This window comes from Tupaia chinensis, unplaced genomic scaffold (assembly GCF_000334495.1).
Source record: "Tupaia chinensis unplaced genomic scaffold, TupChi_1.0 Scaffold000627_1, whole genome shotgun sequence".
NCBI lineage: Eukaryota > Metazoa > Chordata > Mammalia > Scandentia > Tupaiidae > Tupaia > Tupaia belangeri.
Window position 1 is genome coordinate 4,579,892 of NW_006160147.1, and position 14,144 is coordinate 4,594,035.

Below are 14,144 nucleotides of genomic sequence, written 5' to 3' on the forward strand. Positions count from 1 at the left end.
GTTGTAAGGTGATCTTAGCCAAGTTTCTTACCCTCCCTATATCTCACCTATTTAATCAGTAAAAAAAGAACCATAATGGTACCTGCTTTCTAGGTTTGTCGCGTGGAATGAGTGAGTTAAATGTGCAAAGCACTAAGCAATGTCTGGTACATACAGGTAATCAGTTCACGTTAGCCCTTATGATCTATACTCTCTCTATATAAATTTTTTAGGTAAGATCGGTGGGTATAATAAAACATTAAAGGAAGGATGGTCATTTTTAGAACAAACTTTATTTACAAAAGCTCAATTCATTCTGCATTGGAATCACTATTGACAAAACACCCCAGATGGAGATATTAGCTGAGGAGATCCATTGATTTTAGCTTAACATAAAACCAGAATCCAACAGAATCCCAGTTTCCTATTTCTGTGTGGCTCTGAATGCAGCTTTAAAAACAAAATAAAACAAAACTCTTACTCTTTATCATACACAACAGCATAAGCAAACCACTTCTTCAGTCGTTTTCTATTTAAAGGTTGGGACTGAGACTACTCATTTAAAATTTGCTGGTTACAGAGAAAGCCCAGGGGAATGGGATCACTTAGAGAAGGCAGTTTAGTTTATGTGGCTTTTAGAATACAGTATCCATAGTGGCTTTAGAAAAATGTAAATAAATACCATGGATAAACAGTATACATTGACCCTTGTCTGATAGTCATTTATCTGATGTCATGCTTAGGAACCAAGAGGATTCCTTCACATATTTTAAAGTTTTAATTTATTCTAGTTGTCAGTTACAAAGTCTTGCTCCATATTAAAGCAGTTATTGTCAGTATCTATATGATAACCATGTACAGGAAAATAATAATCTATGAAAACCTAATGGGCTTTTTTTTTTTAATTCCTTGCTAATATGCATGGTCAGTATATGTGTGGGTAGTAACCCTTTATTCAGGAATGTAGAATTAATGATGTCTGGTGGTCATTTATATGAAAAATTACCCTAGATTGGAGGTAGCTGAGAGACACATGAAAGAATCTTCTATACAAATTTAAGAGCACACCAATACTGGGCAGAAAAGTGGGGAGGTGGAGACAGAAGATGTTGAAGCAAAGAGTAACACTATTGACTTAAATTAGGCTGAGGTAATTAATTTGAGACAGCAAATAAATAGATCGACAAATGCTCTGTTTTTGTTTTCCAAAAAAAGAAATCACTGACAGATCCTTACTAACCATTGAAAAGTTGAACCATGAATATATTTCTTAAATAGGGAAACATTTGGATAACACATATAATCCCACTCATCTAATACACTCCTCGGTTGAGACATCTAACACATCTTCATCTGTACTCTCTTCTATCTCTGGCAAGTTGCCCCAAAGTAGGACGTTTATACCTGAAAATAAAAGGTCATAAAATTCTTTAGTGCTCACTACTGCAATAACTCAGAACAAGTTATATGAACTGTATATGTTAACATTCTATATAAACCATACTGTTAACATAAAGGGAATAGCTACTACAGAATGCACTGCAAATAAAATTATCTGATATTATCCACCTAGGACATAAACATTCTTTAAACCTTTTAAACAAGGTCTTAAATTCTGGAATCTTAGAACTCACAAGGGTCTCAGGAATCCATTTACTTAAACTCTGCCTCTACCTGCATTATGCCATAGTTACTATACACTGATAACTTTCTATCTATTTTAATGATCATTTTTTTAAGAGAGATTTTTTGGTATAGGGCATGTGCACCTGCCAGAGAGACAGAGAGATAGGAAGCAAGAAATCTCCCTCCGGGGGGGGATGGCCACACCGCAATCCCTTCTCCTCTCAGGATTTTGGGCATGCATGCACATGTGCCTGGCATGAATTTCAAGCTACTGGTTCTGGAACTCGAACTATGGTCAGCCATGTGGAAGTCCAGCAACATAACCAATACTCTCTCTGCTGGTCCCTTAATGATCTTTAATAATTGAGCTATCACAAGATCCTTTTAGAGTTAAGTGCCTCTTTAGAGGGTTCAGGGAAATGTCCTGCATACAGTCTCTTCATCTCCTCACTAAAGACAGAAGTAGAAGTTGCCTTTTTTTCTGATTAAAAAAAGAGAACAACAATAACAAGGTTTTGGAACCAGTTATAATATGTAGTATAATCTTTGATATATGTGGGTTTCAGTCTAGGACTGTCAAGGCAGAACTGTAAACTGTAGGATCAGATTCCAGCAAGCACTGAAATAAACAAAACGACATTCTAAAATCTCATGGAGATTTCATATTGAAGCATCAAGTCCAGGTCTATAGTACGGGATCAGATATATGGCAGAGGACAATGAGATTGTTTATTGAGTGTCATTATGTTATAAACTGAAAAACTGACTGCTAGTCAGTGAAGTTCAACAAGAAAAGCATATGTTGGGGCCAATAGGTGGCATGGTGGTTAAGGCACTGGACTCCCACATGGCCAACTGCAGTTTGAGTCCTAGCATCTTGCTTTCTTATTTTCTCTCTCTCTGGTGAGTGCATGTGCCCTATAGCAAATTAAAATAGAAATAATAATAATTCTTAAAAAAAACAAAACAAAGAAAGAAAAGCACATCTCCAGCTGTCCATTAGTCAGTGGGGACACAAGGAAGACTCAGTGACTCGGTACCCACTCTGAGATCGTGGCCTCATGGTGGAACGGAAAGAGGCAGGATTTGGAGATCACGTTTGATTTTAGTTTCCACCACAACAAGCACACTGTGAGTCATTTTACTTTTGTGATTATAAATGTGTGCAACCAGAGACGATATATATTATTGTTTTACATACTTAAAATGTACACTACACATAGGTTTTCCAATTCACTAGTCTCATTGTGTTTTTGAGATGTATCTATGTTGACATGTAAATTTAGCTAATTTATTTCTGTTGCTGTAGATTATTCCATTGTGTGAATTAAGAAATTTTATTTTGCAAATACATTCCAGCATTCATCCCTTCCTCCCACTGCCCACCTTGCACAGGGCAGCCAAGGAGATGTGAACGAGGATGCGGAGTGTTACACTGATGAAAAGGTAGAAGTAACCAACTGTCTGTCTTGGTAGAGAGCGGCTTCAGGTTCCAATTAGGCAAGAGATTAGCACTTACTTGATGCTGGTGGGGATATAGGTGTCTATCATATTATTTTCTATAATTTGGGGGAGGGCGTTGGACTTGTGTATAATAAAAAACATCCCCCGGTCCAGTCGTGGTGGTGAGGTTTGTATGTCCAGGTTAGCCCAGCACATAAACCTTCGGGTACCCTTTTCAGTCTACAGCTAGATTTTCATAAAGCTTGTCAATGTGTTCCTTTGATGCTGCTGATTCGATGATTCAAGGACAGTTCTAACACTATCAGAAATCCCCTTTTTACACCAAGCATCTAGACAATCTTGCTTTAAATCATAGTATTAGGGTTACAAAGGAGAAATTTGATATTCTTGGAGTCAATACTCAGAGCCATGAAGCAGCTTAGCACAATTGGTTCAAAGGAGAAAAAATAAACCAAGAGATCGGATCAGCCAGAAGCAGCACCTTCCTTTCTCTGTTAAGAAGGGAGGAAGGAAATCCTGTGATACATCTGTTTCTCATGGATTAGATTCAGTGCAAATGGAAGAACACTGGCCTTTTATCTTTGAAAAATTGACCAATATTAAAAAGTAAATCAAAATTGAGAAATCTCCGCCCTATGTTTTGAATTCTATGAAGCAGGAAAAATAGTATCAAAGCAGAAACTTCCTTTAATGTGTCCCATGAGTAGCACAATTATAAACCTGGATGCCTAAATTAGGAACCCATATCCCATTTAGGGGAATGCAGATGAGTCCTTGCCTGAAAATGGCCTTTTTAACATACTAGAGTCTTAAATTAAGATTTCTTCCTCACCAATGATGGATTGAGAGCAACAGTTCAATCTCAAATAAAAACCAAAAACAAACAAAAATTTACAGTCTATGAAAACCCAAGCAAAATTGGAGGGCTTAAAGACCCTGATAATTTATGATCTTTTGGTCTGTGACAGCAAATCATATATGTTAAGTTGTCAGGAAAGTCATGAAGTATCTTTGTATGCAAAAATGTGTTATGACTTTCCCAACAAATAGATACACACACATACAAACATATATATGTGTGTGTGTGTGTGTATATATATACACACACACACACACACACATATATATATATACACACATATATATATGATTTAGTTTTTTGCTGTAAGGTGTGTGCAATTGTTAGAGAGAGAGAGAGAGACAGAGAAAGAGGAAAAGTGAGAAACCACCCCCTGGGGAAGGGACACACCATAATCTCTTCTCTTTCCAATCTCCTTTTGAGATTTTGGGCATGTATGCACACGTGCCCAGTGTGATCTTTAAGCTGCTAATCTGGTACTTAAACTGCACAGTTGGCCGTATGGAATCCAGCACCTCAACCTCCATGCCACCTGCTGGCCCTAGCAAATCATATTTTTTAAATAAAGAATATGCTTTATGGGAACCAGCAGTTAGCGTAATGGCTATGTCGCTGGACTCCCACGTAGTTGACTGCGGTTCGTGTCCCAGACCCGGTGGCTTAAAACTCACGCCGGGAGCGTGTGCGTGCGTGCCCAAGATCCCGAGAGGAGAATGGAGGAGAAGGGATTGCGGCGTGACCATCCCCCCTGGGGGGTGATTTCTCGCTTTCTGTCTCTATGTCTCTCTCTGTCTGTCTGGCGAGTGCACGTGCCCTACAGTGAAAATCTCTCCAAAAAAAAAAAAAAAAAAAGAATATGCTTTATGATCCAAAGAAACTACAACGTACTAGGAGTATTAATGCCAACTGACAACTTATCAATAGATTGTCAAATTCCTTAGTGTCAATTTTGTCTGTTTTGTGAATAGGTATTAAATATTGTACTATAACAAAACTGAATGATTCTATATAACATAAAAAAATATTATACAGGGACCAGCAGGTGGTGAGGTGGTTAAGATGCTGGATTTCCGCATAGCTCACCATGGTTCCAGTCTAGAACTTGGCAGCTTGAGAATCATACTGGGTACTTGTGCATGTGTGTGTTGCCCCAAAGCCTAAGAGCAGATAGAACGGTGGAGAAGGGATTGCCATCCCCCTGGGGGGTGATTTCTCACTTTCTGTCCTTCTCTGTCTCTCTCCAGTGAGTACATATGCCCTATGGCAGAATTCTTAAAAAAAAAAAAAAAAAAAAAAGAAAAAAAATTATATAACTACCTTTTAAGAATTGATGATGTGCGTGCATGCCCAAAATCCCAAGAGGAGAATGGGAGAGAACGGTTTGTGGCATGGTTATCCCCACTGGGGTATGATGTCTCACTTTCTGTTTCTCTGTCTCTGTCTCTCTGGTGAGTGCACATGTCCTATAGCAAAAATCTCTCTTTAAAAAAAAAGAATTGATTTATTTTCTTTCTATAATAGTAGTATGACATATTTGTGTTAACTATTTCCCTTGACTAAACTTCTATTCTAGTTTATTAATATAGACATCAAAAATCTATGAAGTTTATTGATTGCTTCCGCGAAACAGAAAAACAGACTGAGAGGCAGGGAGAGAGAGAGAGACATGCCATAGCCCACTCCCAATCTCAGTCAGCCAGGGTCAAAGGCACATATGCTTGCCCAGAGTGCACAGGAAGACCCTGGGGTGTGAACATGGGACCCTCCCAGGTAGCTTTAACATCATGGAGCACTGACTGACTGTCACATCACTATGGGTGGCCTCAAAATGTCCATTTTTATCCTGAAGCATCACCAAATACAAAAGTTATTTAGTCCTCCTCCTCTCCAACCCCATTGCCCCAGCCTTTCTTACACACATATACATGTGCGTGCCCATGTGTGCACACACATACACACACACACACACACAACTACCAAATCTAAATTCTTTTTTTTTTTTTTTGAGAGATTTTCACTGTAGGGCACGTGCGCTCGCCAGACAGAGAGACATAGAGACAGAAAGCGAGAAATCACCCCCCAGGGGGGATGGTCACACCGCAATCCCTTCTCCTCCATTCTCCTCTCGGGATCCTGGGCACGCATGCACACGCGCCCGGCGTGAGTTTTAAGCCACCGGGTCCGGGACGCGAACCGCGGTCGACTCCGTGGGAGTCCAGTGACATAGCCATCACACTAACTGCTGGTTCCCCAAATCTAAATTCTTTAAAAATTCTCAAGACAGCTTTTTTGAGCAGCTAAAATATTAATTTAGAAAGACCAAGAAGTTCAGCCAAGTTTGAAGCCTAACATACAATGGCAAACAGAAATAATAATGAATTTTGGCTAATTCTTCCCCTTCTGTTTTTAGGCTTTTGTCACAGGGTGCATGTGCTCATTGGAGAGAGAAAGAGAGAAACGGTGAGAGAGAAAAAGTGAGAAATCAGCCCTTGGGAGGATGGCCATGCCACAATCCCTTCCCCTCTATTCTCCTCCTGGGATTTTGTGCACACATGCACATGGGCCTGCCATGAGACTCAAGCCGCCGATCCAGGATTCGAACCACAGACAGCCATGTGGAAGTCCAGTACCTTAACCACTAGGTCACCTGCTGGCCCTATAGTTAATGTTTTTTTTAAAGTAATGTCTGAAAACCAACCTTGCTAAGAAGGTCTCCGAGTAATCCTGAAATCATCTACTGGGAGGTCTACTCAGATAACGATGCATTAGAAATGTTACGGGCATGTCTAAGTCAGTTGTTTCTTACCAGTGGAGTCTAGTCTGTTAATTCCATATACTGCCCGGCTGTGAAACATCCAGAAGTGTCCATTGTTGCAGGAAAGAAGGCAGGAACTACATGGGACAATCACATGATAACCTACAATGTTCCCACTAACAGAGAAAATAAATGTTATCAGAGATCATGTGATACCTGGCAGATAAACATTTTTATGAGCTAATTTAAATAGATAGATCATATATTTTAGACCTCATTTCTTCCAAACAACCTGCATTGCTGGGATCTTGGGGATGGTATTTATTTGGATAATGGTTGCAGTTCTATCAAGTGAGAAAATGGTTTTTAAGTAAAATAATACTAACATATTCTCATATTTCTTATTATTTTATGAAGAAGCTACTTTTGGGTGCGGTAAGATTGTGACTTGTTCTGTAAAACACCCAAAACCGATGTGCTGTACAAACACAATACATGAAGTAAACTCCGATCTGTGGGTAAAGGGTTTTGCTCTCCCTAGGACTGTGGCAAGTTGAGTTCTTATGTATTCTAGTCCCATGTACCAAAGAACTATTTCAACAGATGGAGGAGGAGGAAGACAGCATGAGACCCTGCAAACCAAACACAAGCTGGCCGCTATACTTTTAGTTTCGGTGCTTTTGAAGGAATTCAGAAACAAGGCAAACTCTCAGCCTCTAGAGAAAGTTGCAAAAGTTTTTACTGCCTTAAGTATCAGCCAGCTGATTATAAGCACCTCATTCTTTCACAATTCTTTTTTTTTTTTTTTTTTACTGGCTAGTGAGATGTCAAATGGAGTGACCATACAGGGAATGTTTTAGTTAATACTCCCCCCCAAATGGCAACATGAACGATTTATATGTCTTCTAATCATAACATGTGTAAAAGATAAACAGATGAGAACAAAAATTGTTCTTGGACTGAACTGAAAGTTACATTGCAAGAACAAACTATGGCTTTGTGTTACCATTGATATTCATTAATTCATCCATTCATTCACTCACTGAACTAAAATTACAAAGTAACTAATTTAACTAATGTCTATTGAGCATCTACTATATGCTAGGTAGTGGTATAGGTGCTAAGAATATAGCAGTGGACAAAACAAAGTCCTTGTTCTCATGAGAGTAACATTCCAGTAGGGAGACATCAGATTATTTTGGCTTCTTGCTAAAATCCCTTCAATGACTTCCTGTTGGCCAAAAGTTAAAATCAAACCTCTTCTGAAACAACATTGAGATCTGTACTGCCTAAAGCAATAGTCACTAGCCGCATGTGGCCGTTGAGGACTTGAAATGTGGCTGGCCTGAATAGTGTAAGTGAGTGTAAAATGTACACCAGATTTCAAAGACGAGAAACCAACAATAAAATGGAAAATATCTCATTAATCATATATGTTAGTTACATGTTGAAATGACAATAATTTTAGATATACTAGGTTAAATAAAATATATGGGGCCAGTTAGGTGGCATGGTGGTTAAGGTGGCTGGATTCCACATGGCCTACTCTGTGGTTCAAGTCCCAGACCTGAAAACATGCCAGGCAGATGTGTGCACATATGTGCTCCAAATCCCAAGAGTAGAATGGAGGAGAAGGGATTGTGATGTGGCCATTTCCGGGGGTAAGGAGGGGAGATTTATCACTTTCCCTTTTTCTCTGTCTCTGGCAAGTGTGCCCTATTGCAAATTTTATGAAAAAAAGAAAGATTAAAATTAACTTTACTTATTTCTTTCACTTTTTGAAATGTTGTGCTTCTTTATTATTACTTATCAGTATTATCTTCTTTGGAATACTTGTCACCATATTAACTATCTTATTGATTTAAATATTTTATTGATTTATTGTCTTCCCACTGGAATATAATGTTCAAAAGTCGGTGACTTTGTGTTGTTTATTTCTGTGTTTCTATGATAATGACTAGCACATGGTAGGTGCTCAATATAGCTAGGATAAATGAGTGAATAAAACAAATTAGTCACTAGCACATGAATTGGGTAATTTAAATTATTAGAATTATAATTTATAATTCAAACACCATGTAAATTAAAGTTCAACTTCCTCCTCTCTAAAATGGGAATAACACAAATCTGTCTAGCTCTTACCACAGTAATAGTTCTCATTTGGGTTAGAATTTATAATTTATCAAGCCCTTTACTATTCAGAACTCGCTGATCTTCACAACATTATATAGAGAAGATTATTTCTATAAAAATATAGTTTATATATAATTTATATTTATTTATAATTTACTTCTAGTATAGAATTTTATTTCTAGAAAATAAAAATTAAGTAAGGAAGGAGTTTCAAAGGTGTAGAGGTTTACATTTACTCAAGAGAGGAAAGGTAGGGCCAGGGCTCAAATCTGATTTTTAAGACCGTAAATTCAAGTGTTATTCTCCCCAAACAACATTGCCTCGGTCTGACAATTAAGGCAGATACTTGTGAATATACTTTAAAAAAATCATAAAATCATAGAGAAATGTGAAGTATCACAGACCCTTTTAAAAACGTTCTCAGTAACAAATGGTTTTTCAACGGCTCATTGAATGCGTTATATAGTGTTCGTTGCAGCCCACTGAACCTTTCTCTGTGCTTTGGGGTCAACATCCATCTTCCAAACCCAGGGCTTTCTAGCCGATTGCCACATATTACCATTTCAAACATGCGATGTCCTTCAGTTTACATTTGCAGATTTCAGTGAAATAGCATCTTCCGATGAAGTCCACTGTACTGGAGAGGAAAAAGTACCGACAGTCAAATGTACTTTTTAAAATTGTAATCATGGCAAAAAACCAAATCCATAAAATATACTAACTTAACCATTTTTAAGTGTACAGATCAGAAGGGTTAAATATAGTCACGTGGCTATGCAACCAATCTCCAGACCTTTTTCGTCTTGTAAGACTGAAACTATTTATTTCAAGAACGTTCCACCCCACCCCCACCCCCCAAGTCCCTGGCCACCATTCTACTTTCTGTTTCTATGACTTTGACTACTTTAGATACTTTACATAAATGGAATCATCTACTATTTGTCTTCTAGTGACTGGCTTATTTCATTTAACATAGTGTTCTCAAGGTTTATCCATGTTGTAGATGTGACAGGATTTCTTTTCTTTTTAAAGCTAAATAATATCCCACTGTATGTATAGCCTACATTTTATTTATTCATTCATCTGTTGACTCCACCTCTTGGCTATTGTAAATAATGCTGTTATGAACACAGGTGTGCACACGTCTCTTCAAGATCCTGCCTTGAATTCTTTTGGACGTAATATGAAGAAATGGAAGTACTGGATCATAGGCTACTTCTATGTTTAATTTTTTGAAGAACCACCATCCTGTTTTCCATCATGGCTGTACTTTTTACTTCCTTTTTTTTTTTTTTTTAAGATAAATTTTTTGCCTTGGGGTGTGTGTGCTCACCAGAGAGACAGAGAGACAGAAATTGAGAAATCACTCCAAACCCCCTTCTCCATTTTCCTCTCAGGATTTTGAGCATGCATGCACATACACTCGGCATCAGCTTTAAGCCATTGGGTCTGTGACTCGAACAGCAGTTGACTACATGGAAGTCCAGCAACTAACCATTACCCCATTTGCTGGGGTCTGTACCATTTTATTTTCACACAGTACACAAGGGTACCAATCTCTATATCCTTGCCATCCGATGCACTTTAATAGTGACAGCATAAATTGGTTGATCCAAAGATCTGAAAGAGACTCTAAAGTAGAACTTAGTATATTCTGCAAGACTCAGTTAATATTTATGAGCGCACCATAAACATCTGATAAAACTTCCATTTAAAAACTCTTACGTGTTCATTGATTCACACACATCTTAGTACATTAATCCATTGCTATTACAGCACTTACAAGAAAGAGTGACACTAGGAAAGACCTGATTTTAATCTAGACTCTGGACTAATTTATAACAATTCATCCATGTCAGTTTTCCTTATGGCGGCCTTATTACTTAACCTAACTATCGGAAGGATGAATGGGCTAATGTTATCCTTGTGTGTTTATGTGCTACTAAAAAGAAAACACTACACAATAACTCATAGGACCTTTGCAAAAATAGATTCTACCATTTATTGTCTAGTATTTTATTTTAATTTGCAACACACATATGCTTATACACACACTGGCTGAAGATATTGACCATTTGTTTCTGCAATAAATGAGAGCCTTTGGCTTTATTGTTCAGCATGACTACATGTAATGTAATTCAGAAAAGATTTCAAGGGAGCAAGGGGCCACAACTTTACCTGGGCATATTTAAAAACTTTTAAATTTTCCATCACGATCCTAAAACTCCTTTTAAATGAATTATAGTTACTAGCCTGTTTTTTCTGACTCTGTGTCCAAGGACACGGCAGACATTTTGGATAATTAATTACTCTTTCAGTTTAATAATAAGGTTTTGATATAGATTTTTTTTTAAGAGAGATTTTTGCTAACAGGGCATGTGTGCTCACTGGAGAGACAGACAGAAAACGAGAAATCACCCTCCAGTAGGGATAGCCACACCACAACCTCTTCTCCTCCATTCTCTTCTTAGGATTTTGGGCACGCAGGTGCGTGCACACACACACACCCAGCATGTTTTAAGCCTTTGGTCCAGGACTAGAACTGCGTTTGACTACGTGGGAGTCCAGCAATTTAACCATCATGCCATCTGCTGGTCCCTAGGACTAAATTTTGAAATCATGTAGGGCACATATTAGTTGACTAAAGAAAGAACAAGCATCTTTTAGAGCTAGAAAGGATGTATTTGAGTCAAATAAAATGACTATTTTACCAAATACAAAGCAGATCCTTAAGGACTCCACTTAAAAGCAAGTAGTTGAAAACAGGTTTTAAAAGGGTTTAATTATACAAACAAATGTGTACTGTCCCAAATAGGCCTTATGAGAGACAAGGATCATTTTAAGGCTAAAGCTCCACTTTTCATCTCCTAAAATCTACTTTAAGTCCCTGAGAGAGAGAGAGAAAAGAGAATGTGAGAGAGTTGAGAAAAAATATTGTACAGATGAACAATTGGTCTGATTACACCAAATTGCAAACTATGGTAGAAAACAGATTGTGTGTGTGTGTGTGTGTGTGTGTGTGTGTGTGTATGTTTTAAATGTCTGATGTTTTCTTTATGGATAAAAACAAAGTACTTAAAAGACCTCTGCTCTCCCACAGTTCAGAAAATCTCGCCGGACGTAGCTAGAGTCTACAGTGAGAAAGGATGGTTGGGCAGGGCACCTGACTGATACCCAACTTAAGGGATGTGTGGTGATATGACTGTAATTGAACTAGCATTACATAGGACGGACCACTGGCTAAACCACAGGCTTTGTCCAGACGGTCTGCCAACGTAGATACACTCCAAGGGGATCGTCAGACTGTTAGGAGGGGCTGGAACACCAAAATGATAACCTCCTCGTTGCCTCTCAGCGACCCAAGCCAGACACTCCCCACTTAGTTAAAGGTTACCTTTGCCCACTAGCATGACTTACTTGGTAGGAGGGATGTCTGTAGAGAAGAGGTCTATTTCAGTATCAGCTAGCAAAACCGCCTTCATTCCTCTAGAGCTGAGCACTTGTTTACAGAATTTGCAGCACAGGATAGACACGCACCGGTCCTTGAAACAACTACTGGCAGACATGGCGTCCCAGGGAGGAGAAGGTGTGATTTTGAAAAAGGGATCAGAAACAACAGCCTTGCTACTTCGATTCCCCCAGGCTAAAAATGAAGTGGCAAGAATCGGAGTTTTTCTAAGCCCCAAGCCTGGAAAGGAATTGAGTTGTTTTTTCTGCTGGATGGGTTAAAAGTACAATTGACGCAGCAGCAAACTTGGTTTCCCTTTTAACTTTCAGATTTGACGTGGGCAAGAGGCAAGTGAAATTTGAGGGGAACTTCTCAACAGCTTTTCTGCTGTTTAAAAGGATCCTCTACTTGCCAGCTCCCCCACCCCTTCCAGCAGTTCGCTCAGTCTCCTCCCGTGGTCGCTTTCATTTAAAGCTTCTCTCTCAGTATTAGGCCCCTCCCTCAGAGCGCTCCAATTCCTCTCGGATCACCGGCCAAGCTCCTCGGTCCCAGGATCCACAACCCCCTCAGCTCTTTCCACCGGAACAATCCCCGCTTCTCAGTCCTCGCCTGCAACCATCCTCCGCTCCGCTGGCTCGCGGGCCCCTCTCCTTGCAGTCCCGGCCCTCGGCCTGCTCGCGCCGTTACTCCCGCGTCCTCCCTCCCTCAGCTCGCCCTCGTGTCCCACGCGGTCCCCTCAGGTTTCTCCCGCAGGGACCGCTCCCGAACACGTGGTTATGTTAGTAGCTCAGGGCAGAGGCCGCTTTGAGGGCTCAGTCGGCGCTGGGGCTTGTCACTGAACACGTCGTTTTTTGCTCTCTTCCGCTTTCTGTGTCTTTCCAGCCGGCTGTCAGTTTGAATTGCCAGCGCCACGCGTCGATTGGGAGAACTAGAGTTTGTCCACACCTCTCATTGGAAGGTCCCCTGGACTGGAGCAGACAACCTCCCGCCCCAGTAACGGTGCAGAGATCAGCTCGGCTTTCTGTTTGGCTGCCTTTGGCCCCGCCTCTACTCTCATTGGCCAGTTTCTGGAGGTTTGGGCTAGGTCTCCGCCCCTGACCCAGTTAAAATGGCAAGGCACAGCCCCCCACGTTTCTTATTGGAAGATGTTCTACAGTCCCCGCCGGTCTCTACTCCCTACTGGCTAAAATTCTCCGCAACGCCCCTCCTCTCTATCCCAATCTAATTGGTCGTGCCTTCTCTCAGGAGTTTGTGTTTGGGTATGGGTCCATCTTAATCCCGCCCACCAGCTCTACTGTAGGGTTCGACAGCGGGGGTGGAGCTCACTCTCTGACCACGCCTCAACAGTGCTAGCCACACCTCCAAGTTTTTCTAGCTCCGCCCTCTAATTCCTGGCCTCTCGGGATCAGCTATTTCTATTGGCTATAGGCCCCATCGGTCGATAGAAAACGGGTGGTGATTGGCAAGGGGGTGGGTTTTGCTTCCCGGCGGGGTCCTGCGGAGTTGGCGGAGGCTCCTCAGGGGACTGGGGGACTTATCTGCGTAGAATCGGGTGGCGGGGAAGAGAGGGGAGGAGAGCTCAGAGTGGGAAGCGGAGCCGGGGGCCAGGGACCGTCGCGTCAGAGCCAGGTAAAGGCTCCTTCTCTTTTCCTTTCTTCTTCCCAGCGGCTGTGTTGAAGCTCTGACTGAACAAACCCGGGCTGGGGCGGGAAGGAGAAGGCGCGGATGCTGCTGGCCACATTGCCTTAGCGGTGCCGCCCGGAATCCCTCAGATTGCTTCCCCCCCGCCCCGACCCTCTCCAAATCTCTCAGTACAGCCCATAATACTTCTCAGGACCGCGAGTCTCTCCGCCCATCACTGCACTGGCTGGGGCTCTGCC

The 14,144-nt window shown here is 40.7% G+C and overlaps 1 protein-coding gene across 2 annotated transcripts; it reads right to left on the reverse strand.

Annotated features, from left to right (window-relative positions):
• Positions 1-439: 439 nt before the first annotated feature.
• On the reverse strand, positions 440-13,181 carry FAM72A (family with sequence similarity 72 member A). 2 transcript variants are annotated; one of them, XM_006159268.2, is made up of 4 exons: positions 12,234-13,175; positions 9,376-9,453; positions 6,735-6,859; positions 440-1,383 (listed from the first exon to the last, which is right to left on the reverse strand). In XM_006159268.2, exons 1-4 carry the CDS (start codon positions 12,380-12,382, stop codon positions 1,289-1,291), a joined length of 447 nt encoding a protein of 148 aa, XP_006159330.1. In that variant the 5' UTR covers positions 12,383-13,175; the 3' UTR covers positions 440-1,288. The 2 variants fall into 2 exon arrangements, with proteins under 2 accessions (XP_006159330.1, XP_027631871.1); XM_027776070.1 differs by lacking the exon at positions 6,735-6,859 and having other exon boundaries at positions 12,234-13,181.
• Positions 13,182-14,144: the final 963 nt, after the last annotated feature.

Bases quoted from the DNA above. Each gene is read 5' to 3' on its own strand.
- FAM72A (XM_006159268.2), bottom strand. From the start codon at position 12,382: ATGTCTGCCAGTAGTTGTTTCAAGGACCGGTGCGTGTCTATCCTGTGC. The intron at 9,454-12,233 runs GTAAGTCATGCT...TTTCCTCTCCAG, and splicing joins ACAGACATCCCTCCTACCAA to TACAGTGGACTTCATCGGAA. The intron at 1,384-6,734 runs GTAAGAAACAAC...TTTTATTTTCAG, and splicing joins TAACAGACTAGACTCCACTG to GTATAAACGTCCTACTTTGG.